At 49.9% G+C, this 27,825-nt stretch overlaps 1 protein-coding gene across 1 annotated transcript; it reads right to left on the reverse strand.

Annotated features, from left to right (window-relative positions):
- Window positions 1-3,242: 3,242 nt before the first annotated feature.
- LOC138094942 (liprin-alpha-1-like) lies at window positions 3,243-27,825 on the reverse strand. Its single transcript, XM_068990951.1, has 17 exons — window positions 27,709-27,825; window positions 26,514-26,615; window positions 25,879-26,043; window positions 25,299-25,314; window positions 24,928-24,982; window positions 24,119-24,221; window positions 23,694-23,897; window positions 21,639-21,785; window positions 20,125-20,241; window positions 18,809-18,916; window positions 15,802-15,933; window positions 12,454-12,677; window positions 10,426-10,657; window positions 8,358-8,387; window positions 5,584-5,726; window positions 4,559-4,731; window positions 3,243-3,304 (listed from the first exon to the last, which is right to left on the reverse strand). The coding sequence occupies exons 1-17, from the start codon at window positions 27,823-27,825 to the stop codon at window positions 3,243-3,245; spliced, it is 2,130 nt and encodes a 709-aa protein (XP_068847052.1).

Raw genomic sequence — 27,825 nt, forward strand, 5'->3', positions numbered from 1 at the left:
CTCTGTCCTGTTCATGTCTCAGCTAGAAAGCTGGATTGGGCTTTAAGTTTTTTACCAGCAGCTTTTAGCTGTATGTCAGAATAAAGTCAGCCACAGAGTTCTCTCCTTGATCTGCTTGGTCCTTCACATTTCTCTGAATTCTCAAAGCAGCTGAAGCCCAGAATGGGGTGGGGCGGGGTGTCTGGAGAGGAGGGGCTCGGGCACCAGCTGCCGTCCCAGGACTGACTCGTCTATGTGTTTGTTTCCAGTTTACCCGCACTACTTCTGTAGCTGATTATACAGCGTCCAGAATACGACAAAGGCTACATTTTGAACCTGATGCAATCTTTAATCTGTCAATACTTGTTATATGGACCAGAAGTTATTTTATTACAGAGTTTTTAATTAGTGAAAAATTCATGAATACCATAGAGAAAATATTTTAAAATTTAATGTTTCTTATATTTGTGTAAACTTATGACTTCATTGATATACTTCCTTTTTCTTGTCTATCCAGGCTATGAATATCCTTTCAGATCAGTTCATGTTCTGATACCTGATTTTAGTCTTTCAAATGATTATACCCTAATACTTGTCTGTATAAATCCTATGAACAAATATAGGGCTTTTGCAAATGATGCATTTATTGTCATCATTCTTGTTTAATTTTTAAATGTTAAGCCATGAGAGAAGGGGTTTTACTGCGATTGTAAAATCATCATGACACAGTGTGCATTATCCTTCCAGAATATAACCAAGCTCTCCAACAATCACTCTGAAATGAGCGAACTTAATTTCAACCAATTGTTGTATTTTAACGACTGACCTAAACTGTACTTTGTTTCTGGGAAGAAATGCTTTTTGTCTGCAGCGTGAAGCCATTTAAAAGTACTGGGTGTTAAATGTGAGCTTCTAATGGAATTTGGGCTGAAAGGATAACTAGAAGACGACTATGAAATTCTCTCCTGTAACCCAGTCTCTGTGGACCCAGATCCCTCCTCTCCGGTGAGACTCTTCGAGGACCAGTCGCGATGCCCTGCACCCGCTGCGGAGCCATCGAGCTGGACAGTGAGGGCACCACATCCCCGACAGACAGACAGCATAGTGCAGCTCTGACAAAGGCCTTATTTTTCTGATGTAAATCATCTTTTTACATCTGTTTGTAAACATGGTTAAAGAATGGACCTAGGCATACATTCTTAGATTTTGATGACATAGCCATTTTGGATAGTGTAAGTAGCAAATGTAACTTTTACTTTTTCAGCAGCACATTAAAGCAGCCAGCAAGAGATGCATTCAGTTCATGGTGCCTTTATGCAGCTGATATCTCAGCAGACACAGACGGCATGTCTCTTTACATGTGTGTTCTGCCTTTCCTTGTACAATTCATTGTTAACATTCTAATTTTCTATCTTTTGTGAACTTCCTGAATATGTGACAAAGTATGTACAGTCTACTTTTGAACTATTTGTTATCACAGTATTATTTATTGCTTTCTTTCAATAAAGTACTGAAGCAAAATTTCCCACTGCCAATAAAGAGTGCCGAGGGTAAGCTGTATTCTCAATGAGAACAGACCAGAGCTGGTAATGGGAGCCCGTGTCATCACACAGACATTCTGTGAAGAGAAACAGGTGGATACAATGGAAAGGCTAGAAGGCGGAAGTATAGGTGTCCCCAGAGGACAACCAACCTGGTATTCATGTCCTTGGATCCGGAGACAAGGGACTCCATCACTTCAGCACCTGCGGGGACAGGGCCCCTCTGCTGCTGAGGCGTGGGCAGCGGGCCGAGGGTGGGAACAAAGTGCAGGTGTCGAGGCTCACCGTGGATCCCAGGGTGGGGTGGCCGAGGGCAACCCTGACGTGGACCCGAATGATGCACTAGGGAGTGTACGTGTGCACACTTGTGTGTGGGAGCTTTTCATGTTATTTTGGTCACCAGTCTTTGTTATTCATATATCCATAGAAACAAGAATGTAGCAGGGGGAGGTGCGAGGGAGATTCAAGAGGGAGGGGACACACGTACACCTATGGCCAATTCATGTTGCTGTACGGCAGAAATCAAACCGATATTGCACAGCAATTATGCTTCAGAAAAAAAGAACATAGCAAGGTGGTCAGGAAAGTATGAAAAAAAGATTTCTCATAGAGATTTATAATCACAACTCTGTGTACATCTGGGAGGAGGCTGCCCACCACCATCAGACCTTCCCACCAGCATCAGACGTTTAACCCCCAGCATCAGGCCTTAGTCCAGCATCAGGCCCTCCCCCAGCAACAGGCCCTCCCCCAGCAACAGGCCCTCCCCCAGCAACAGGCCCTCCCCCAGCATCAGGCCCTCCCCCAGCATCAGGCCCTCCCCCAGCATCAGACCCTGGTCCAGCATCAGATGTTCCTGCCCCAGCATCAGGCCCTCCCCCAGCATCAGGCCCTCCCCCAGCATCAGGCGTGGCAGCCCCACTTGTCTGACGCTCCTGAGCACACTTAGGCAGCCCCAGAGCAGCAGGACAATAGCTCTTGCAGGATGTGCATCTTTAGGAATCACCTGCGGAGCAGCAGCAGCTGGGGTCTGTTTCAGGCCAAGGAGAGGCAAAGAAGAGGCACTTGTGCCAGAGGCAGCGGTGGGTGTGGGCACGTTCCCCAGCTCTGCTTCCTCCCCGAGGGGGCTTTGCTCTCCTGCTCTTCTCACATGCTCACTCCAGGGCCCCAGGGCTGTGTCCTTCCAGATTCACGGTCTCCTTGATATCTCAAGCCCAAGTCCTGAGTTGCGTCCCAGTCCGGCGTGGCAGAGGGCTGGGAACATCCAAGCTCAAGAGCTGAAAGGATCCCAGGGGGACAGCCGGGCCCCAGCAGGTGGCAGAGCAGGCGATGAGTGTGGCCGCCAACAGAGAGCCCCACAGCAGCACTGGAAGGAGAGCAGGGATGCCTTAGCTCACTGGGGACATTGCCTGGCCTCAGAACTCAGATGTCACCCCAGCAGCTCTGGGGACACAGGAAGCCGGTGAGTGACACCACGCCACTCGGGCCGTGTGGGTGGGCACTGTTGACCATGGCCTCGGTTTTCATTCCCGTTCCGACTGTCCCTCCAAGGGCTGGCGGGCTCCTCCTCCGAATGGCACAGATATTTTCTTTGTGGGTGAACACATCCCGGCTTGTTTCTGTCGGCACTGTTGCTGCTCTTCGTGTGTTTTCCTCTTCTCATCCTGTGCTTGCTGCTCTTCCAGTTTAACTTAGGAGCAGCCCCCTGATTTTCTGCATTTCCTAGTTGTCAGCGTTCCCTGGGGCTTTCCAGGTGCCGCTAGCGGTAAACATCCTGCCTTCCACTGCAAGAGATAACGAGAGATGTGGGGTCGATCCCTGGGTTGAGAAGATGCCCTGGAGAAGGGCATGGCAACCCACTCCAGTATTCTTGCCTGGAGAATCCCACGGACAGAGGAGCTACTGGGCTACAGTCCCTGGGGTCACAAAGAGTCAGACATGACTGAAGCAGTTTAGCACAAACTCAGGTTTTAGTTCAGTCACTCAGTTGTGTCCAACTCTTTGCCACTCCGTGGACTGCAGCACTCCAGGCTTTGCTGTAATTCACTCTCCTGGAGTTTGCTCAAACTCATGTCCATCGAATCAGTGATGCCATAGAACCATCTCATTCCTGCTGCATCCACCAGAGAGGTGGCTGGGGCTCGGCAAAGTGCATGGTCCCACTGCGTGGATGTGAACCTGCCCTCACCACTGCCTCACCGCGTGACCATCACTGTCTCCTCCCCTGTAAATCGGGAGGTGGCAGCACCTGCTTGGTAAGGGGCACACACAGCGTCTGGTATACAATCAATGCACCATCCAGCTCAGTGTTGTATTCACTAACAAGAGGGATAGCACCGAACAATCTGCTCCTTTTTCTCTCTTCTCCCTTCACTGTGCTCCAGACCACATCTGTTTTACTCACCCTGTAAATCCCACACCCAGCAAAAGGAAGACACTCAACAAATATCTGGCTGAAGAGGCAGGAACATACCCTGTCCTTAAGGAGATGAAGCCGAGCGAGACGGGGGCCTGATGGTAACACTGTGTGATGAGGAGACCCCAGGAGGACCTGCGTGGCTGTGGGCTGGGCGGGGGGCATGGGCAGAACCCCTCATGAGCTCCTGGGGATGGGGAAAGTGGCAGGAAGGAGGGGATGCTGTTCCTTGTGGGGTGCCCACAGATTGTACCTCACTCCTCTCTGATGAGCACTTAGGCCATTTCCAAACACTTGTCACTGTTCTGGAGGAAACAGTCATCGCCCGGCTCCTACTCAACCCGTTTCGTAGAATACGTTTCTCATCGGAGTAAGCATCTGCTTTACTCATTCCATGCTCCGTTCACCCACCCAGCCAGCCAACCATCTGTTCATCCACCCATCCACCCATCCACTCATCAACTGATCTGATCATCTCGGACCCTAGAGAAGACAGACGCCTCCTCCGCTCCTCCCAGGAGGACACCCAGCGTGAGTGACAGGAGCCTCGTGGGGACAGTGGGGGAGACACAGAAGGGACATACATGCAGACCCTCCTCCCTCTGAACGGTGAAGCACCCACCTGGTCCTAACGCCTCCTTGCTGGTGTGTCCAGGCCGGCCCTTTTCCTTCTTGCCAAACCAATGACCGATGGAAGACTTGATGCCCTTCTTCTTTGGGGCTTTCTGCAGCGAGTCCTGGCTGCTGTTGCTGTTGCTGGGGTTGCCCCCGAGACCGTCCTGAGAGCCTGTCGTGCTTCGGGGAGAGAAAATGACCTTTAACTGGCACCCTTGTGCAAACACACACCCCTCCATAAGACCTACTGATAGAACCGGACACCTAGCAACACCCACGCCTCAACCTCGCAGCAGATAGTGGAGTCTCCTTCACCAACCACACTCCACACGAGCGATGCAGGCTTCCGGCCACAACCAATGGCCCCAGGAAGCTGAGATTCTCTGACTGGAGCCCTCCCCCAAGGAGGGAGGTCTTCACTCCAGACGAGCTGGTGCAGAGGGCGCCCCGACCCTCCCTCAGGGTCGCTGCTCGGCAGGTGACAACGCTCCCAGAGAAGGCGAGCTCCCCAGTTCTGGGCAGTTCCCCCCGCCTCCTGCAGGGTGACCGTCCTCGGCCGTGGCAGGAGAGCGACGGTCACTGTGCAGGGCTGCTGGGCAGGTGACCACATGTGCCCTCCATCAAGTGCTGCCTGGCTCACGACGGGAGCTCAGCAGGTTGGGCTCTGAATGAGGACAGTGTCAGTCACAGGAGGGGACAGACAGTCTCCTGAGAGGAGACCCCTGAGGAAAAGGGAGGGACCCTCAAGAGCAAAGCCGAGAGGCATGGAGCCGTAACCATCAGGAACGCGCCCCAGGCCTGGCAGACCTCTAGCTAGAGCAGGAAGAGACCTCCCACAGGAGTCAACACGTAGAGACAGATGTTTTCTAAAATCACTGAGGTCACTGAGCTCTTCTACCCCGGCACCTGAAGTTCACCACTAAACACAGGCACCGAATCCAGTGGGATTCCTTTACAACCATCCTTGCAACTCTTTCAAGACAAGAGCCACAGGGCTCCTGAAACTGACGACGAGGCGAGCAGGCCCCTTACTTGCGGGCGTCCCTGATGTCCTCATCGCTGGCTGTGCGCAGTGAGCCCGTGAGCCGGTCCAGCCGAAAGGACCGCAGCGAGGCGGAGGTCGAGGTTTCACATTTGATGGTGTCATCTTCTACCTCTTCCTGTATGGCTGGCAGCTGAGGGAGTGAGGTAAGTGTAAAATTGGCTAACAATAGACTGTGTCGAAAAAGGCAATCACACAGGCTTTACATTATAACCAGAAACTTACTTGAAAATATATCAGCTATGCTATCCGCCAAGTACAAAAAATGCCTTGTTCTAGCTTAATGCCATCTTAAAGGACTGTTTGTTCAAGAGAAGCGGGGCCGTGGAGCAGCGAGAGCACCCCACTGACTGCAGAGACCCCGGACGGGAGCCTCCCTGCAGCCGGGCTCTGCACTCCCTGAAATCCAGCGAACAGATGGCCCTGCCAGGCAGGACAGCAGAGCCACGCCAGCACCGAGAACCCTGCATGGCATGAACTGCCCTGATGAAAGGACTGTGCTCATCGCCAGATGCTGCTCAGAAGCACCACTAGCAAGAGTAAGAAACCTCTCAGCAAAGCCGTCCAGACCTTTCGATTTGAAGGAGGAAAGGAAACAGCTTGTACCACCACCCGAGATCATCTGTAGTGATGATGCAGGTTACTGAGCCCAGGACAACAAGTGAAACACAGAAAAGGTACCTAAGCCCTCCATGCGAACACCATGTGTCTGGCTTGTATTTCTCAGTCACATACAGACCGGGGGCTACACACTGAAGTGCTTACACCCAGTTTGAGTGTCATTTGCTCCCTGGGGTTTACATAAAGCTCTCCTAGGTCTTCACTAAGAAATAATCTTGTATCAACCTAGAGGGGTGGGATAGGGAGGGAGATGGGAGGGAGGTTCGAAAGGGAAGGGATGTATGTGTACCTATGGATGGTTCATGTTGAGGTTTGACAGAAAAGAACAAAATTCTGTAAAGCAATTATCCTTCCATTAAAAAGTAAACTAATTAAAAAAAAGAAAAAGATGATCTCGCCTGGACTCCCAGCTCTTCCGCTAGTCCTGGGTCTGAAGCTAGGAAAGACACTGGTGGCAACAGCGTGGGGAACAGATGAACCCCTCGGGGTCCAGACAGGTCTCACGTATACATTTGGGTGTGTGGTTAAGCAGGGGAGGTTTGAGGAAACATGCATGGCAAGTATTTTTATAAACAATGAGTGCGTTGTTTTAACCAACTAACCAGTCCTTTTTTAATGGGATTCTGTAAAGAATACTGGTCCCGTGCAGCCCCACAGGAGCTTGGTGACAACAAAGTGACTTAGTGCAAAATACAGCTGGACTCATTTAACAGCAGCTGGATAAACTGGGCACCCTCCCCTGACCTCTACCAAGAAACCTCAGACAACAGAAGGCTACAAAGGCTAGAAATTATCCACATGGAACTGAACAGGGATCAATCTCAAATTCAAGTTAAAATAAGCACTTCTAAAAATCAGAAAACAACAAAGAACAGAGCAGGGAAGTGACACACCTGGGTTGACTATGGACTCAGTGGAGACAAACACCTGCCTTAGAGTCAGGGACCACGGCCAGCCCCTTCCCCCGGGCCTCCTCCTAAGGAAGGCTCTGGGTCCGCAGCCTGGCCGCCCTCCCCCAGGGTGGGAGCCGCCCCACTGCTGCCCACGTGACTAGGATGGGCAGTGCCGTGTCCTCACTTACCAGGAGGGCAAAGCAGGCCACAGAGCGGGCGAGCGGCACACCCAGGGCACCAACCCCGGGGTGATGACGCTGCTCTGCTGTGCCCAGCAGAAGGGCTCCCGGGCACTGAGCTGCCTGAACTGGAGCACGGCTGCCCGAGTCCTGCAGGAAGGCCCCAGGAGTGCTCCATCAGCGGGCTGGGAGTGGGAGAGGGACAAGGAAGGCCAGCCCTCGGGGCACTGGACTCCAACAACAGGGGCTCAACCAAGTGACCAAACGGGAGAGGCAGCGAGCTCCCTCCTGATGCTCCCTCCATCAGGGATGCCGTGATGGACACGAGAGCCTCTGGAGCAAAGCGGGCTGGACGGCACCACAGGAAGTGTCCAGGCTCTGATCAGACCAGTCCGAACCACACTGCTGGGTGTGGGAGCCTGGGCACGGTGCTCGGCCTCTCTAAGCCTCAGTGTCCCTGTCTGCTGAATGGGGATAACAGCAGCCTGGACCTCACCTGGCGTCTGCGGGATTAGATGACAGACTCGGAAAGCACTCGACAAGGTGCCTGGCGCACAGAGTCTCCTGCACACTGCTACCCACCGTCATTAAATCGCCTTCCCCCAAATCTAACTTCTATGGCTCTGATTCAGTCATTTGTTTAAAAAAATACTCTAAGCGGAAATTCCACGGTGGTCCAGATGTTAGGACTTGCCACTTTCACTGCCAGGACACTGGTATGATCCCTGGTTGCGGAACTAAGATCCTATAAGCTGTGCAGCATGGCCAAAAATATAAGTAAAGACAAATTTTAAAATAATAAATACTACTATGTCTATTATAAATAAGCATGAGATGATTAGAAGGCAAACACGTGGGAGATGGGCAAACTGTTACAATTGTCCCATCAAATGACCTATTTCCAACAGAACCATCAGCATACTTTAAGTGGTGGGTGAGTTTCATTACTTCCATTAAAATGTCAATTATTCACCAGTACACAACCACACAGGGTTCATTCGTGTAAAATGATAAGGACTCTCTAATACTGCACAGAGAAACAGAGGCATGCTAAATTACTAAATAGTTTACCTTTTGACAATGCTTCCTTAAATCACTAGGCTGATAGATGCATGCAAAGAAATGAAGAGAAACCAGATTTCTTGCGACTTTGAAGCTAAAAATTCAAGAATCAGTACAGACAAACACAGTATAGCAAAAATGATGGCAAACTTACAAGTGAGATGAAGACTTAGAGAACATGTAACTGGAAACAGAACATTTCTTTTGACCACAGAAATTAAATAAGCTATTCAAGTTTTACTAGAGAAACACTATAAATTATTACTCAGGAAGATACAATTCTATTACAACATCATGATTTATTAAAGCACAGCATTCTGTACAATAAAGGCCCTTAACAGTTGTCTATTCTCAGCCAAACTTCTCTATAAGTTAGTTTCTCTTCATAAAAAACATGTTATACTTTAAAATAGTAATTTAACTGATGAGGAAGTTACCATTAATACCTATTTGAACACTGAACAAATCGAACCACCTATTGGACATTAACATAAAATGCTTACCTAGAATTTGATTTAAAAGTTCTCAAAATAAATGTATTAAAGCACGTTCCCTGTGAAAATATGTAAGAAAGCAAGCTAGCATAATAGCAGGTGCAGTCTTTCCATTTTATTAACCATAGAAGATGCTTTTTAAAGAGTCTAGTAGAGACATTCACTGTGCAAAAGCTGATGAGATTTATAGTCTTAAAAACAAGCACCGACACAGAAAGGATATTGTGTCAAAAGTCCATTAATTCTACACTTAAGATCATTTCTTTAGGTAAGGATAATCTCATTTATGAATGACACATGATATGCGGTTTAGGATCCATCTACATTATGCTTGTAACTGCATAGTGATATGTTAATTCAAACTTACTGCTATGGGGAAAAACACCATTTGATGAGACATGAAGACAAAGCACAAACCCGACTAAGGGGACGCCTGCTGTGGACCACAGCACTGCTATGACCAGAGCAGGTGAGAGGACGGGGAAGGGGAGATGGATGGGTCAACTGCAGCCTCGGGGGCGAGGCGGGGCAGTGGTGGGAAGCTGGGGTCTGGACTGACAACCACTGAGCAGACAACAGGATGAGCCAGGAAATCACAACCAATGATGAAAGCAGACACACCATCAGAGAACTCCAACAGCAGGACAGAATATACAGAACTGTTCTTTTACAAACACTCGGAAAGAAATCAATCGTGAAACTACAGAGAAATCGTCAAAGAATTTTAAATATCAACTAATTAGCCAACGATGCAAATTATAAAAACAGTGTCTCCAAAGACCACAAAATGGACTAGTTACCACTTCACATGCCGCTAAATGATTCACAGTTAATTTAATGATATGCCGACTAACAATGCAGCTAACATGAAACGGGTGGTAACCAAAAAAAAAGTGAAAATACAAGTGCAGTTGTAAACACGAGTTCATGGGGTAAACAGCAATGCACTCGCAAAACCTAAGCTAAACATGGAAGAAAGCTGGAACATGTGCTTTAGAGCCGCACACTCTGTCACCAAAAGCCCTAGGTCGTCATCCCATTTTCAGACTCGGAAGAGTGAGGAAGCCAGACTTCTTCACTAGGGCCCTGGGGCACCGGGCTTTGAACCTGGTTTCACACGCAGAGCTGGCCTGAGGGCACGGCCAGGCGCATCAGTGAGCAGACCAGTTGAGATTCCTAAGCCAGGGGTCCAAATATCAAGACTAATTTGTCGCTGTGTGATTGTGGAATGATTTCGCTCAGTCGCGTCCGACTCTTTGTGGCCCCATGGACAGTGGCCTACCAGGCTTCGCGGTCCATGGGATTTTCCAGGCAAGAATACTGGAGTGGGCTGCCATTTCTTTCTCCAGAGGATCTTCCCAACCCAGGGATCGAACCCGGGTCTCCTGCATTGCACACAGACGCTTTACCGTCTGAGGCACCAGGGAAGCCCGATTCAAGACTAGGCAGTTTTAAAAATCTTAGACCTCTGAGCGTAGCAAACGTACCTGATTTTCTTCTGGGTAAAAAGAGAAAAAACAAACAAACAAAAGAAAACCAGTGTGCTCGGGGAGGGACGCGGCAGGGAGGAGGCAGACACATACCAGCGTCATGAAGCCCAGCTTGTCTTCTTCTGGCTCAGGGCTGGGCTGCCTCCTTTTGGGCATGGAGCGCCCTCCGCTGGGCGGGAAGGAGTCGGCATACCAGGAGGCGAGATCCAGGTTGAGGGAGTTGGAGCATTTAAAGCGCCGAAGGTTGCTGAAGCTCCCACTGCCCACCCTGCTCTCAATCCCCTCCGCCCGCTGATTCGTGTTCTCTTTGTCTTTTGGGATGAACCTAAAACAGAATAAAATCATCACCTGCCTTTGTCAGCAGAGGAACATGTCTGGACAGCAAATTTGGGCTTGCATTCTGTGTCACCATTAGCAAATTCCAGGAAGAGGTGCTCAATTAACATCTCAGCAAAAAGGTTCAGCTTTCCCTCTTTGGAATATTCTCAAACTTACAATAACTTATCATTGAGTCTTACAAAGTGTCCCCTCATCATTCACGTTTGATTTTATTTACTCTAACATTCTGATGGGGCCTGTGTGGTGACTCTCCCTGTGAGGAGATACCTGAAGCTGACCACCTTTACCTTCCCTGCTCTCAGGGCAGAGATGCACGTCAGTGCCTCAGATCTTTTCCACTGGGAATCCGGAACTCCGTATAACCAAAACAGCGATTCACGAGCAAGCTGGAGTTTCTAAACACGTCTCCAGACCAGATGAAGTGCTGAGTTGAACTTTTCATTTTGTTTTAAGCTTGTGTATGTGCAAACGCATCACTTGATGAAATTCTCCACCAGCTTTGTGTGAGTTTCTGGATTCAGGTCAATGTGCTGCATTAACCTAGAATTCACAGTTACTGCTCTTCTCCCCTAATGTGTCATGGATGATTTTATATACAGATTACATGCATGATTATGCAAGTAAAATGATTTTCCCATTAAAATACAAGATCCTTACAGGTAGTAAACTCTCCAGTTTCACTTCTACTTATACATCTTGAAAGTTTTTCACTGTTGACAAGTTGATGGACAGAATTTACCATTTACATCAAGTCAACTTGTTGCATAAGGAAAAATCATTTTTACCTGACAACTTGCTCTAAAAATAAAAATATTAATACAGAAGTGTTCCCAATTTCCTACGGGGATGAGGAAAGACAATCTTTCTGAGCTTGTCTGTGCTCAAACACGGCCCACAAAGCAGTCTGTCTCAGCGTCAAAAGTACAGGTGGCACCATCTGTGTTTTCTGGTTGTGCCATTCACCCCTGCCTTTTCCCCGAGCCCCCCGCACTCGACCAGCGGGAATGGGCACCTCGGCCAGGGGTGACAGGATGAGAACAATCTGAGCAGCAGCTCTGCCAGGTCCTGTGCAGGGTCACCGGCCTGCGGCCACTCTGAACGTGGACTCGGGACAGGAGGCACAGCTGTGCGGGTGTGGCACCAGGCAGGCCTCGGGGCCCCAGCCACCCGGCTGCCCCCAGACCCAGGGCCCCCTGCTCACCACGAGGCGGGCCTTTGGGTTCTATCCTGTTTTGTAAACTGTTCTAACTGCCAAGACTGGGTCTAAAGAAAACATTTTAAATATACTGATGAGATGAGAAAAACTCAAACACAGGTCCATGGATCACTGTCTTACAACAAGCCAATCTTCACAATGTATTAAGCTAAAAAGGAAAATGCAGATCTGAGTGGGAATTTGCCAAGCCCAGAACCCCAGCTTTTCTGTTCCAGGTGGCTTTTCACCAGAACGTAGAAGGCTCCGAGGGACACACGAGGGCGAACCCTCAGTGCTGGAGGGTGCACGGGCCACAGGGGACACTGCCTCGGGACCTCACCCACCTTGGGGCCCAGAGCTGAGGGGGGGACACCCCACAATCCCCCCCCACAGAGTGCTGACACCACACTGTGGACAGAATGCCCTGGCTGACTGAGCTCTATAATCAAGGGCAATCTTAGAACTGAAAATTCCTGAAGCAGACCTGAAGTCAGTTTTCTCACTATGGAACACTCAGACTTCTCTAAGCAGAAGACAGCTCCTCAGAGAAGCCGAGTCTCCGGGGAGCTGGGCTCAGGCGCACCCACCAGATCTCTTCATTGATCTTGTCCAGCTGCTCCTGAATCCTCATGGCCAGAGTCTCGGCATCGGCCTGGCCGCTGGGCGACAGCAGAGCAGGCGAGCTGAAGACGGTGACCCGGTCGCCCTCGCCGTCTGACACGCCCTCGTCCCTCTCCAACACCTGGCCCACGTTGGCCAGCATGCTGGCTTGCTTCCCGCGCTCTTGGTCCTGATCTTTCAGGGGCTGCGCCTGGGGCACGAGAGGACCACATCTCGTCAGCAACATTCTGGGCACCTCAAGTCTATCAGGAACTGAACACAATTTTACATGGAAGCCCTGACTTTGGACAAATGGGCCATGCTTATGAGACACTGCCATCTCTTAAGCGAGCAGTACTGAAGAAACGGGCAGGAGGAGAATCCAGTTCCTAGATGGCCTGGTGACATTCAGGTCTCAGCGTGGACGGAAGGCAATCCTATGAGGTTATTCACAAGGGTGGGCTGATGGAGTCAGAGACAAAAACCGAAAATTGCAAATATATATCCTTGCTTCCATCAGCCAGGCTGAAGGAAAATTAGAAAAAAAAACCCTTCAGCTCCGCAGCCGCTGGGTCCACCCCACCGGTCATCACTGGTACTAGTTCGCCGAGGAGTGCCGTCCTCGCGGGTTCCCAGCCCTCCGTTTTCCAGGCTGGTCTGAACACGCACAGACAGGAGTGAGCAGGGGCAGCCAGGGGACGGGAGGGCCAGCCTCCCGTGGCTCTCCTCTCAGGGCACAGGCCCTCGGGCTGTTCTGGGGATGGCCCCGCACACCTCAAGGGCGCCTCTGTCATCTGAGACGCATGCAAGAGTGCCTGCTGGGCCCCGTGCCACCCTCCCGCTCTCCTCACACCTCACTCCCTTCTCTCCGCAAATCTCCCCCTGCCCCACTCTCACCCAGGTCCTGCCTTGTTTTCCCAGAGATGACCTCAAAGCAACGGAGGGGCAGCCTCGAGCTGCTGGCTTGCCGGCTCCCTGTCCCCCGTGGCCAGTACCTTCGCTTTCTGTCTTCGTCACGACCCCTCCCCAGGGCTGGGCCACCCCTTTTCCTGGCTCCAGGACCACCTGCCATCATTCCTGCTCCGCTCCGGCGAACTAGCTGCCTATGGGTTCACCCCCATCAGCCTGATGAGCACATCCTCTCCATTCTCTCGCCTTAAAATCGCACATTTTTGAACACTTAATTCTGAGAAATTGTACTCTAAGTGTTCCATCGCAAAGAGAAACACTCAGAACAATACTAACCCTTATAAACCATAATGAATAAGAAGTCACATCTCAGGTGTAGAAAAGCTTCTGGAGGAAACATGGCCAGCCATTGACGACAACGAAGTCTATGGAGAGAAGCTGGACTTGGGGTCGGGGGTCGGGTGGTGGGGGACAGGACTCACTCTATTGCCCTCGCTCCTCCCATTGCTTTAGACTGTCTCCATGGACCTCACATTCATTCCTGGGCATCGCTCACATTCATTCCTCTACACCCCACTTCACTCCCTCACGGGGCAAAACAAGTCAAACGGCCAAGTTTCCGAGTCACTCGACTCAACCTGGCAGCTCTGTGCTGTCGGCCACGGCAGTCACTCGCCTTGTGCAGCACACTGAGGATGTGACGCAGGCCGGTGCAAAGCTCGATGTGGAAATCACACAGATTTCAAGACTCGCAGTGAAAAAAGCATGAAAAGCAGCCCGCTCATTTTTAGGAAATTTTAGATTGTGTATGTGGCTCATATTATCTTTCTGACGGACAGCACTGTCCACGTGAAAGGCTCATGCTTTGTCTCAGCTTTCGGGTGAACCCAGAAAGGACTACTTAGAATTCTGAACCACACACAACGGCCACACACTCTCAATCCACCTATAATGCAAATCACATTCAATGTTCAAAACCAGAAAACGCTATACACGTTACAGCAGTGGACTAGCCATAAGGAAAATGTAACTCCACTTCCGCGAAGCGTCTGCAGTAATTGTAACAGTGAACCCAGGTCAGTTCAGCTCTTAACACATTTCTAAAGGATTTAGAGATTTAAGGACCTTGTCGTTTTGCATTTCTTCTAAATGCTTTTTTGCATTTTCAACTTCCCATAGGAGAGAATTCTGAAAAAGATACATACAGTGCTTTCGAGTCAATTCTTAACAGACGTTGCGTGGACTGCGGGATGGCTACTCTCCTGTCTGAAAGCATAAAGCACCTCGGGATGAGGGGCGGACCTCGCGCCCAGAGCGAAGTGTCGGCACGAAGCCGGATGACAACTGTTAACACTAACTTGTACACAGAAAAACTCCTCCTTCCCCGACTGATCTTCTGGATCCAAGGAGGCCAGGTCCCTGGGGTAAGTGAAACTGCTTTATACTTGCTTTCAGCTTTTGCAGTTCAGTGGTCACTCAGGAAACTGGAGCAGGTTTCACATGTAAAATTCAAACCTGAGACAAAACTCTCCCCACCTCAGGGCCAGCCCACAGGTCAGGGTGAAGTGAGCTCTCTAGTGAGGTGTGGGTATCATCTTGGGTTTTGTGGGGGAAAAATGTGCCGCAGAACTTGTAGTGACCATGGGTCTCTCTCAGACAAGCCTTGCCCAAGCGCCGACCTCGGTGAAGGTTCTGGGCCTCGTCTTTAGGGCACTGGTGCAGCTGGGACAGGTTTTCACCGAACCTCAACCAGACTGTTGCCCACTGAGCTGCTCTGATAGAGGTTCTCAGACATTTTCCAAAGCAAATAAAAAGAGAGATGGCTGGAGTTGGAATATGAGAATGCTTGCTTTTACTTGCTTCAATCTTTTCTATCACATTATATAAAAGATCCTGAACTAAACTTATTGATTTGGCTGCATCGGGCCTTAGCTGCATCATGCGCGATTCCTTTGATGTGATTGCCGCGTGGCACGTGGAATCTTAGCTCACCAACCAGGGATCGAACCTGCGTCCCTGACCTTGCAAGGCAGGCTCCCAGCCACTGGACTGCCAGCAAAGCCCCAGAAATAAACTTCTAAGAAAGAAACGAAGGGGTGAGGGTGGACCTAGAAGAATGTTCTAGCACAGCGGCTGGTAACATCGGGGCCACTGGTGATTCCGCCTCACTGAGGCTTTCTGGAAGGGTTGCGGGCACACATCTACGTCTGTTCCTTTACACACTGCCTGTGGATGCTGTCACGCTTATTGACTAGCGTGAAATGCTGCTACTCCAACCAGCAAAGACATTCACTCTGGGGCCCTCTATGGGAGTTTCCCAACTCCTGTCCTGGAGATTCCCCCTCTCACCCCCGCCACACACAGACCGGGCCGAGCCAGGCCAGGCCACATGCGCCTCTTGTAAAGGGGCCATGAAGCTGGCTCACCTTATCCTCCAGAGCAGCCATTCTCTCCTTCAGATGAAGCTGAAGCCTCTCCTCTGAAACAGACAGAAGCTTATCCACGGTATCCGATGAGTGTTCGTTGTGTTCTTCATTCATTTTTTCTCTTTGCCTTGCCTAAAACAGGAAAAACAAAAACTCATAAACTTCAAAAGCAAGCACAGTCGTTCTTTTAAAAGCACCAGGGAGCCGCGACGTGAGCGGCCTGTGCCCTGGTTCCCGAGGCGGTCCCCTCCCACGGCCACCTCTGGTGGGCTCTTGAGCATCCCCAGAGCAGACGGGCGGGTGCAGAGGGAGGCAGGGACTTCACTGGTCAAAGGTCACTCCCAACACTTCTCTTTGGCAGAGCACCTGGGGGACCTTAGTGTCACCAGCCATTTCCTGTGGAAGCGGCTCGAGGAGCAAGCAGAGTTACACTCAGAAACAAGTACACTTGAAAGGGGATCGGCTTACACACACGTCGGTGGAGGAATTTCCCAGTGTATAAATAGAAGCTTGATTCTGGGTTAAGGGTGTAAAATGAATTCAATTTATAAAGCAAAAAGTGAGAAAATTCATTTTGGAAAAAAAGCCAGTGGAGATAGACTTTCACATATTTTCCTTTACATGAAACATCACTTGAATTCTTGGTAATGATTGCTCTTGTTCAGTCCCTCAGTCGTGTCTGACTCTTTGTGACCCCATGGACTATAGCACGCCAGGCTTCCCTGTCCTTCACTGTCTCCCAGAAGTTGCTCAAACTCACGTCCTTCGAGTCAGTGATGACATCCAACCATCTCGTCCTCTGTTGCACCTTCTCCTCCTGTCTTCAGTCTTTCCCAGCATCAGGGTCTTTTCCAGTGAGTCAGTTCTTCACATCAGGTGGCCAAAGTATTGAAGCTTCAGCCTCAGCATCAGTCCCTCCAATGAATAGTCAGGACTGATTTCCCTTAGGACTCATTGGTTTAATCTCCTTGCAGTCCAGTGGACTCTCAAGAGTCTTCTCCAACACCTCAGTTCAAAAGCATCCATTCTTTGGTGCTCAGCCTTCTTTACGGTCCAACTCTCACATCCATACATGACTACTGGAAAAACCATAGCTTTAACTAAGTGTTCCTTTGATGGCAAAGTAATATCTCTGCTTTTTAATATGCTCTCTAGGTTGGTCATAGCTTTTCTTCCAATGATAATTCATATTCAGTTCAGTTCAGTTGCTCAGTCATGTTTGACTCTAGGACCCCCATGGACTGCAGCATGCCAGGCTTCCCTGCCCATCACCAACTCCCAGAACTGCCATCCAACCATCTCATCCCCTGTCATCCATTCTCTTCTTGCCTTCAATCTTTCCCAACATCAGGGTCTTTTCCAAGATGAAAATTCATATTAAAAAACTGGAAATAATTACCTCAAGCAATTTTTAATTGTAATAACAAAGTTGGAAAGTCTGTGATTTATAAAATGAGCATCAATTTCATGGTTTAAAAAGCTGTTTTAGGACCTACTGTATAAAAAAGAATGGAGAGAAGACAAAAGAATGCTAGATTTGAGATTGGCCCCGTGTTAGAAATTGCTGAGGCCAATTGATTGGTCATGGGCATTTATTATACTACTCCGTCCACTTTTGTGCATGTTTGAAATATCCCATCATAAAAAATCAAAAAACAGGTTGCTGCTGCTGCTGCTGCTAAGTCGCTTCAGTTGTGTCCGACTCTGTGCGACCCCACAGATGGCAGCCCACCAGGCTCCGCCGTCCCTGGGATTCTCCAGGCAAGAACACTGGAGTGGGTTGCCATTTCCTTCTCCAATGCATGAAAGTGAAAAGTGAAAGTGAAGTCGCTCAGCAGTGTCCCACTCTTCACGACCCCATGGACTGCAGCCCACCAGGCTCCTCCGTCCATGGGATTTTCCGGGCAAGAGTACTGGAGTGGGTTGACAGGTTATTTTCTGCTAAATATTTTCTGTTAAAACAGTGTCTTCTCCAGCAACACAATTCAAAAGCATCAGTTCTTCAGTGTTCAGCCTTCTTTACGGTCCAACTCTCACATCCATACGTGACTACTGGAAAAACGATAGCTTTGACTATATGGACCTTTGTCGGCAAAGCAATGTCTCTACAATATGCTGTCTAGGTTTGTCGTAGCTTTCCAAGGAGCAAGCATTTTTTAATCTCATGGCTGCAGCCACCGTCTGCAGTGATTTTTGAGCCCAAGGAAATAAAACCTGTCACAGCTTTCCCAATAAGGCATCGGCATTCAAATATTTTTAAAGCAAACCAAAAGTTTACTTTGAATTGGCTCAGTCATAAACAGCACCCCAATCTCAACAGCCTCTGAGCAGCAGTTCTGAAAGTAAGGAAGTGCACCCCTGATCGGGAGACATTGAGCTCTCTGCTTAAGCAGAGAGGGAGCCCCACCGAGGTCTCATGATGGGAGTTCAGAACCACAGCCCCCTGGGAGCCCACATGTGAGGCTCTGCAGTCCAGGCCCAAGAACACAGCTAAGGTGGGGATAGTACTGACCCCTGAGGCTGGACCTGGGATCCCCACTCCATTTCCTGGATGTTCGGTACCGCTGTGTGGCCAACCCTTCCGGGAAACCTCTCTCAGGGCTCTCTGATGCGAGCCTCCACCATCGCCCTTTCCTGGAGCGCCTTCTGTCGCAGCGCAACTACGGTTCTCCTCCTGTCTAGGAGCAGCCATCCTACACACACACCCCACGTCTGGACCGGCAGTTTGGCATGTGGGACTCCAGCGCCACGTCCGAGGCAAGCACCTCCACACCTGGGCACCATGCCTTCCGTTTCACGGGCCTCGGGCTGGCTCCCTCAGGTTTGAGGGCCACTCGTAAGGTCCAACTGTATGCTGAGCAGCTCCCCGGCCTGGCTGGTCAGAGCAACACGCGTCCTCCTTGAACGTGGGGACCCCCTGGCCCCTGCCCACCACCTACGGGCGACCACATCTGGCCCTGCTCCCGAGGTTGGGTGCCTGGATCAGCAGACAGGGCCACACACGCACACTGGACGCCAGAGACAGGAGCGGCGGAGAAAGGCAGCGCCGGCCCCGCCCAGCCGCGTCTCCGGCCCACACGCCCCTCTCCTCCATGCTGCTGTGTCTCTCTCCCGCCTGTCGGCCAAGAACAGCGTCAGCTCCGCTCGCAACGACCCTGTCCTGACGGCACGCGGGCTGTGACCGCAGGGGCGGCAAGCGGGCCATGCTCTGTGCGGACCACTGGCTCCGGGTTCGCGGGGGGCACACCCGCACGCCTGCTCACGCAGCCGGCGCGGCTTCGTGTGTGACACGTGGGTGACGGAGGGTGCTGGTGACCGGCTCGTGAGAGGAGAGGTGCTCCCCCTGGCCCCAGACCCCCTCCTCAGACTGCCTGGGGCGAGCCAGCGCGGGCAGCAGGCAGTGGCAAGCACGGGACACACGAGGGCACACGTTCCTCCTTCCTAAGCTGGGAGGTAAGTTCGAACAGTTTCGCCTCCTTAGTGGCAGAGCTTCCGGAAGACAAAAGTTCAGACTACAAGGCCGACCGGGGACAGACAGCAAAGATGCCAGGGGAGAGAAGAAACCAGCCCTTGAGGGGAAGATCACAGGCAGAAGGGCGCCCCCTGGCGGCTGTTAGTGACCCTGCTCGGGGAGGGTTTGCGAGCACAGGACACCACCCGCCTCCGGGAAACCGGCCGGCCCCTCAGGTGCTCCCTGAGCTCCAGGCAATGCTCCAACAGCCAGGCCAGCACAGGCCCGGCCTGCCTCTCCATGCCCAGCCAGTGCCCACCAGCAGTGCGGGGCAACACCTTTCCCACCAGAAGGATGGGGTGGCTAGCTGGCTGTGGGCACCATATCCCTAGCAGCGCCACGTCTCCTGGACGCGGCCTCTCACCCGTGGGCTCCCGGGGACTGCAAGCTGGGAGTGGGGCCCTGGGTCTGCACCGTGCCCCGCTGTGACTTATTCAACAATGTATGAATAAAGACTTAAAACTGTGCTCATGACAGAGCTATTTTGGCCATCTCTTAACGAGAATGGGATTTTTCTCGTTCTGTATCCTGCTAGGCTTTGAGTTGCTGACTGAACTCTGAGCAGCAGTGACTCGGAGCTGAAGCATCCTGCGGACACACAGAGCACAGGACAAAACTGCAGGGAAGTTAACGTAGGGATGACATGGGAGCGGGGACTGTCTGACACTCAGGGAGCGCTCCCATCGCAGACGGGCAGCAGGACCCCCGCGTCTGCGCTCCTTTGTGGACTGAGCAGCACCGGGAGTGACACGGTGGGACAGCAAGGGAACAGGCCCTCCCCGCGCCCGCCCCCTGGGGACCAAGAGAAGCACCTTGGAGAGCGCAGCCACCCCCTGAGCCAGCTCAGCCTCCACTTCTGTCAGCATCTGCTGCAGCTTCTGCTCTGCCGGCTCCAGGCACAGCTGCAGCTGTCGGTCTTTATCCTCCTTCTACAAAGGGAAAGCAGAACATCAAAACGGGCCAAGTGGTGCAGCCTCTGCCATTGTTAGTAAGCTGAGACAAAACCTAAATGCATGTGTCTACAGGATTAGTTCTGTTTCGGAAGCCGCGTGACGGTAATTTTTCTCTCAGTGTTCCTGGGCTTGGTCTCAGTGGGCAGAACACCTTCTGCCAGAGTATTTGCTTTTCCTAAACGTCTCCAAAGAAGTCTTTAAAGAAAAAAAAAAGTTCTTATATATTAAAGAAGATCAGGTTTCTATAGAAGCTTATTCATTCTTATTGACAAGTTAAGGGTCAGTACTGACCCTTCTTAAAACATCACCAGAATCATCATTTGAAGGGAACCCTACCGACCGCAGACGGCCATGGGCTTGTAAGCCAAAATATGGCTTTCATCTCCTCTGAAATACAAACCTGACCAGAGTGTGCCTGGGGAAATGTCAGTCAACTAACATTTGTAAATGCATGATTATTCTTTTAATAGATCTTCTTCCTCTGAAAACTTTCAGTGTAGAACATTTAGACAGATTCTTTTTTGAAAAAGAAAAAAAATGAAATGATCTATACGCTCGGGTTCCTGAGAGGTTAGCATTTATTTCTAAGCAGCTTTCTTATTTTTTCTGTGTGTGTATTACTCTATGTACGTACATAAACAATAAGATGTGCTTTAAAACCCTCAGAAAACAACAGCATATGGTACGTAGTATTTTCTGATCTGCCTTTTACAGCCATTATTTTGTATATCAGAATGCTCTTAATTAGCATTCCACATCATACATTTCAATGGCTTTCTAGTATTTTATTTTTGTAGTGGGGCCAATGATATACATTGTCACACACCAGACTGACTCACTTTGTTTTGGAGAAGCCAGATTTGGTTTTCCTGATTAAGTCCTGATTATGTGAGACCCACACAGGAACAGGAGCAAGTAAAGCTCACCAAACCACAGGAAGTACAAATCCTAATCAGACTGGAGCTCTAACCCTGCCTTTTGTCACAGTGACCCAAGTTCCTAACAGGCAGCCAGCTGCTGTGAAGTTCCCTGCTGCTCTCTGCTCTTTCAGGAAAAATGCTAACAAGCCAATAGATTCAAGTCAAGTGAGACAAGAGTCAGGAGTGGAATTCCACAAAATGGTTAACCCACATCCCAAATAATTCAAACCTCTAAGTTGCAGTCACCCTCAATTTTTAAAAAATGTATTTCCTTTCAGTACAGCTGATTGATCATGATGTACATCCACACTTTTGAACGCAGTATTTTAGGGTCATAAGAACTTTACACTGGGACTTGATTTCCAACATGGGAGTCGCATGAAAAGGTCTTTACCTTCCTTCCTCAGTATTCACTACTACAGAAGTCAGACACAGTTCAGGAAAAGCCATTACCTGTCGATGCATAGAATCCTTATTTGCGATTTCATTTTCAAGTTTATCATCGAGGTTGTGCACAGAGATGGCTTTGTGCTGTGCAGCGAGGCAGCGTTTCTCAGGTGTAGTGATTCTCTTCTCCATGTCCTCCTTCTGGGCCATAGCCTACAACCAGGCATTGCAGAGGAGAAAAGGTAAGTCATTATCATAGAATACTGCGATACAATTAAGAGTAAAAAAGCTGGACTAAATCCTAAGTTTCAAATCAAACATAAAATTAGTGTCCTCAAAAATAAAGTCCTAGACATGGCAGTTTTCTGAGATGTGAGCAAAAACGCACCTACCTCAAATGTCACATTTGCCACGATGGAACCCATCTGTCTTAACATCTGTCTGGCCACTCGATTTACCAAGCTTCTTTTCTACATCATAAACCCGACCAGCAAACAAAAAGTACACTAAACTACTCTGTCATTGCAAGAATTCCAGGAGGGAAGGTATCTGGCATGAAATGAGGATCTCTATCTCCTACACCATACAGGCGGGCTTGACCCAGAACAGGGAGGGACCTTCAACAGATCCTACCGGGAGCTCTGAGGCTCATTTCCTCAGGTAAAAGTTGGAAAAATCTCATGCAATTTCCTCAAAATTACATAAGAATATTAATGAGTAGAAACAGAAGTCACAGTGTTACACAACTGGGAGCAGCCTTCTCCAGCCGAGTCCTCCTCAAGCAGTTACACCACATGGAGGAAACGCCCAAACCAGGAGCAGAGCTTGCTGCCGATGCGACTCCTGTCCGCCGGCTCAAAATCCATTTCAGGTCCCTCCGTGCTCACTAAGTAACCGATGTTGTCCTAACATTAAAAGTGAAAGGTCTTAAAAACGCTTTTTCCAGAATTCTCTGTGTATTAATCTCTGCCACCTAATCTCCTCCTGTTGCCAAAGAGTAGTGTGAACACATTATACAAACGTGTGCAAATATTTCTGTTTTGAGTTCTCACACCGAGCTACTAAACAAGTACACCTGCTGTACCACATGTTGGAGGGGTGCCCTCTGAGACAGTCTCACGGGGGAGGGGTGGGGCAGAGTGGGCGCTGTCTCTCTGTGCAGAGAGGAGAGGCGAGGCTCACAGGAGGAGGCCTGAGCCCCCAGCTCTCTTCTGTTTTCACAGTGACCGTTAGGGAGCTTCTCATAAATCACGACACCCGCAGACATGACCGCCAGAAACATCCTGATTCTGCCTTGGTTACACAGCACGGGCCTGAGGATCTGAGGGTGAGCAAAAGCCACTCGACTTGTCTGACCGCTGGTATCACTGTCACACATCCTTTCAAGGAGCGGAACCTCAGAAAACTAGAGAAGATGGCCAGGCAAGCTGCCTCAGCAGAGCCCACACAGCATGTTCCCATCTCTCTGGGAGAGCGGGCTCCACAGATGTTCAGACTCACCTGAGTGAATCAGAAGGAAATTTCAGCATCATCGGGAATATGTTCAGCAGGCAGGTAGGGGGATGAACTGGGAGACTGGGGTTGACATATACACACTACTGATACTATGCATCAAGTCAGCAACGAGTGAGGGCCTACTGAACAGCACAGGGCACTCTATCAGTGCTCTGTGGTGAGGTTAATGGGTAGGAAACCTAAAACACAGGGAGATTTGTGTGTGTGTGTGTGTGTGTGTGTGTGTGTGTGTATATATATATATATATGATTGGTTCACATTGCTGTACAGCAGAAATTGACACAGCAGGGTAAATCAACTCCAATAAATGAATGAGTGGATGAATGAATTTTTTAAAAAGGAACACACTGGGCCCCCTAGAACTTGTGGAAATGAGGAGTCCACACCCAGGGTGCAGCACAGCCATGTTGGTCCACTGCCAACGGGCCGCCTGGACCAGGCCTCTTCTACCCCAGAGACCTCGACGCAGAGGCGGGAAGGCAGCCAGTGGCGGTCTCGCCAGTGCTCTGCTCTTGCTCACGCAGCCGTGCCAAGGCTGAGATCACGGGGAGAACAAGGGACCCACATTCCGCCTCAGGACAACAGACACGTCCACTGTCACTCACTTCACGGACGTCCTGCTGTAATTTCACATTCACTTCCTTAGACTTGAGGAGGTCCTTCCTGGCCGTGTCCAGGTCGTTCTCCAGCTCTGTTATGTGGGCAGAGAGGGCTGCCAGGCGGTCCTTTATCTCTCTCTGCTCCCGTGACTTCTTCTCGATGATTTCCTGGAGCTCGGGCCCCTGAGCCAGGTCTTCGTCGCGGGTTCTCTAAGGGGGAAAGGAAACCTTAGACAGCCTTGTTTTGGGAGGGAGGGAACACAGCACTTCCGGAAAATCGGTGAAGTCAAAACTGCCTTCTGCGCTCTGGAGCTCACACGACCCTCACGGCCACTCAGACCTACATGATGCATTGGTGAAAGGTCTCAGCAGCCCCGCACAGACTGGATAGTAAGACGAGAACCAGACAGAGAGTGAGACCGAGGACATGCCTTTCCATTGGCGCTTGGCATGTTTTCTTGCTTGTGATTTACATCAAGCACCCCGTCCATTAGTATCTTTTTCGGGTTATTCTTCTCTTTAAGAATCATCAGTGAAAACCAAAAAATTGAATCAGAATAAAGAAATAAGTAAAGACAGCAAAACTCCATTTGGAAAAACTCAACTCAAAACTGAAAATACAGCATAAAAAGAAAATACATGGTGATGTTATCCATCCCGAATAGAAACAGGTGATTCGAGTCAGAATTTGTCTCCGACTAGACAAAGGGGTGCTTAAGAGATCCTGCAGCTCTGAGCCACAAGTCTAGTTTACTAGTCATTAAAATAACCCAGGTGGGCTGGTCCTCAATCAGAAAGATAAAGAACATCTGATGTCCACCACTACAGCCTTCACACTTTTTTAAAATGAAAGGATACCAATGACAAACCCTTGGACTGCAAGGAGATCCAACCAGTCCATTCTGAAGGAGATCAGCCCTGGGATTTCTTTGGAAGGAATGATGCGAAAGCTGAAACTCCAGTACTTTGGCCACCTCATGCGAAGACTTGACTCATTGGAAAAGACTGATGCTGGGAGGGATTGGGGGCAGGAGGAGAAGGGGACGACCGAGGATGAGATGGCTGGATGGCATCACCGACTCGATGGACGTGAGTTTGAGTGAACTCCGGGAGATGGTGATGCACAGGGAGGCCTGGCGTGCTGCGATTCATGGGGTCGCAAAGAGTCGGACACGACTGAGTGACTGAACTGAACTGAACTGAACTAACTGAAATTACACGATGAATGATCCAACTTACCTTGTTATGTGTGGCAGCTAATTCTTCTAACAAACTACACCTTTCAAGTGCTCCTCCTGTGTTGATGTGTGTATATACGTGAGTGCACTTCTTAGCGTATGCTGCTGCTGCTGCTAAGTCGCTCCAGTCGTGTCTGACTCTGTGCGACCCCATAGATGGCAGCCCACCAGGCTTCCCTGTCCCTGGGATTCTCCAGGCAAGAACACTGGAGTGGGTTGCCATTTCCTTCTCCAGTGCATGAAAGGGAAAAGTGAAAGTGAAGTTGCTCAGCAGTGTCCGACTCTTCGCGACCCCACGGACGGAAGCCTACCAGGCTCCTCCACCCATGAGATTTTCCAGGCAGGAGTACTGGAGTGGGTTGCCATTGTATACTCACCCTAATACGCGGCTACTATAACAGAATACATTTAATGTATCTCATTGATCTTAACATCAAAAAATCTGCTTATTAACAGCTTTAAATTCTAAGTTTGAGAGGAAAAAAAATGTTTCCTAAAATAACTCTATTACTTAGTTTTTAATTGCAAATTGATATACAGAACATAATAAATCTTGAGACATTTATACCAACTAATACTTTTCAACTGGCGGCTTCCCAGGTGGACCAATGGTAAAGAATCCACCTGCCAATGCAAGAGGGCAGGTTCAATCCTTGGGTCGGGAAGATCCCCTGGAGTAGAAGATGGCCACCCACTCCAGTATTCTTGCCTGGGAAGTCCCAGGAAAAGAGGAGCATGGTGGGCTACAGTCCACAGGGTCGCAAAGACTCGGACATGACTGAGCATGTATGCAGGCAACACTTTTTAACCACATAAAACTCTGACTTCTTACAGAAAAAAAGTATTTACAAGAATTCAAGAAGCTCAAAAGTCAACTAGTTACATAAATACGTGCATCATCCACCTAACAAGGCTGCAAGTGTACAAATCCAGGATGGCCGGGTGGCTGGTACCTTTGTGTCCAGGGCCTTGTGGTGCTCATAGAGTGACTTCAGCGCCTGGAGCACCTCCAGCTCGATGGTCATGCCCTCTGGGGTCTGCGCCTGCCACTTGCCCGCCGTCGTCTGGAGGGACGGTATATACTGGGAAACCAGGCGCTCCAGGTGCTCCAGCAGCAGCTGCAGGGCAGGGCCAAAGGAGCACCGTCAACCTCATGCTTGAATTCAGGGCCGACAACCCCTCTCAGCCTCATGCTACAGCCGGAAACATGCTGAGGCAAGTCAGAATCCCGCCACTTCAGTCTAAAGTTAGAGTGGACTTCCCCAGTGGCCCGGTAGTTAAGACTCCACACTTCTGCAGGGGTCATGGGTTTTAATCCCTGGTCAGGGAACTAAGACCCCACACAAACTGTAGCATGGACAAAATTGTAGGTTAAGAGAACTCCCCCCTCCAATGTACTAAAATTATAGTAGCTCTCATCATAAATTTGAAGCAAAGTATGAGAACCCCAAACTGATCCACCCTGGTCTGCTCAGTGGGAAGATGTGAAAAATGACTTGAAAACCAGACAGAGTTTAAAGACAGCAACACGGAGCCCAGCGGTGACCCCGCGGGGCAAATGTCAACATGTGAGAATTCCCCTACTGACCATGATGTTATTCCTCTCTGCTATCAGCAGAGCTATTTCTTCTTCTCTTGCAAGAAGCTGTTCCCGGCATATTTTGAGTTCTTCCGTAGATGTTGCCAACTCCTAGAAAACAGTGAAATGAGTAAGTAACTAAATGCAAACACAAATTAAAAAGAGAGCGAGACTCTGAAGACTGACCCTGTCAAGTCTCTCCAGGCTCCACACAAAGGGTCTCCCTGCCCCTCCAGAGAAGAGGGGGTCCACTGACCCCAAGACCACACAGACCACCACAACTCAGACCGGCCTTCAGCCTCCACCTCGACCTGGCAGGCACGCGGCAGGGGAGAACCCGGAATCCAAGCCTGCCTTCTCAAGACCCAGGGACGTCTGAGAAACTTCCCTAAACATAAACCTAACAACAAAGTGGATAAAGAGATTCTTAAACGACACACAGACAAGTGACCTAGAACCGCTGGGGAGAGTGAGGAAGAAAGGTAAGATCTACAAGGCCATCAGGCTTTGGAGTGTTCCTCTGGGAAAAAGGCTGATGGCACCCCAAGGCCATCTGTTAGCCTGACTCCACTGAAGTCACCCAGTCATTCAATAAACTGGAGAAAATGTTAAATTCATGTTTTATGTATTTTATCACAATTTTCATGCACGCGGTGCCGTCCACGTGGTGAACTTGCTCAAACTGAACCACATGGAGTCTTTCATTCTTCTAGTTTTCTTTACACAAATAAAAAAATCCTGGGCTACATATCCCCTACTACATACTGAGTATTCAGCACCTAGAACACTGCCCAACGCTTGTTCCGAGGCATGTAGTAGACATGTGAAGCTACGAGGGTGTATGTTATACACATGAGCAGTAGGTACCCATCATTAAGATACTGGACACACTGTTCTGTGCTCTGTAAGATGGGAGAGGTTAAGGGGCTTAGCCTTTCTGCTTCAAGGACTGACTCTATAGCTCAATCCACGTGCCCCAGGACTCCTCCAGACAGTGTTTCCCTTCTTGTGGGGCCCCCGCCCGTCCTCCACACAGCACCTGCACAACCACTTACAAGGTCAACCTGCTGGGGTCGATCTTGCCCAGAAGGCCAAAATGCCCTGGCCGGCAGGGCCTACAACCACGCTAACAAAATGAAACACAGCTCCAACGCTTCGCTGGGTGAAGGCCAATCCGACGGGCCCAGCCCCCGGCTGCTCTCACCTCAGGCCGCTCTGCTTCCAGGACTTGGGCTGAGGCCAAGTTCTTCCTTGTCTTGGCCTTTGCCTTGGGGATGCAGCACTGGAAAAGTGCCCATAGGCGGGCCCTTCTGCGACCCAT

Source organism: Capricornis sumatraensis, chromosome 19 (assembly GCF_032405125.1).
Source record: "Capricornis sumatraensis isolate serow.1 chromosome 19, serow.2, whole genome shotgun sequence".
NCBI lineage: Eukaryota > Metazoa > Chordata > Mammalia > Artiodactyla > Bovidae > Capricornis > Capricornis sumatraensis.

Bases quoted from the DNA above. Each gene is read 5' to 3' on its own strand.
- LOC138094942 (XM_068990951.1), bottom strand. From the start codon at position 27,825: ATGGGTCGCAGAAGGGCCCGCCTATGGGCACTTTTCCAGTGCTGCATC. The intron at 18,917-20,124 runs GTGCTTCTCTTG...CTTGGCCGACAG, and splicing joins GGGTGGCTGCGCTCTCCAAG to GCGGGAGAGAGACACAGCAG. The intron at 5,727-8,357 runs GTAAACTATTTA...TCACTCCCTCAG, and splicing joins TAAGGAAGCATTGTCAAAAG to CTGCCAGCCATACAGGAAGA.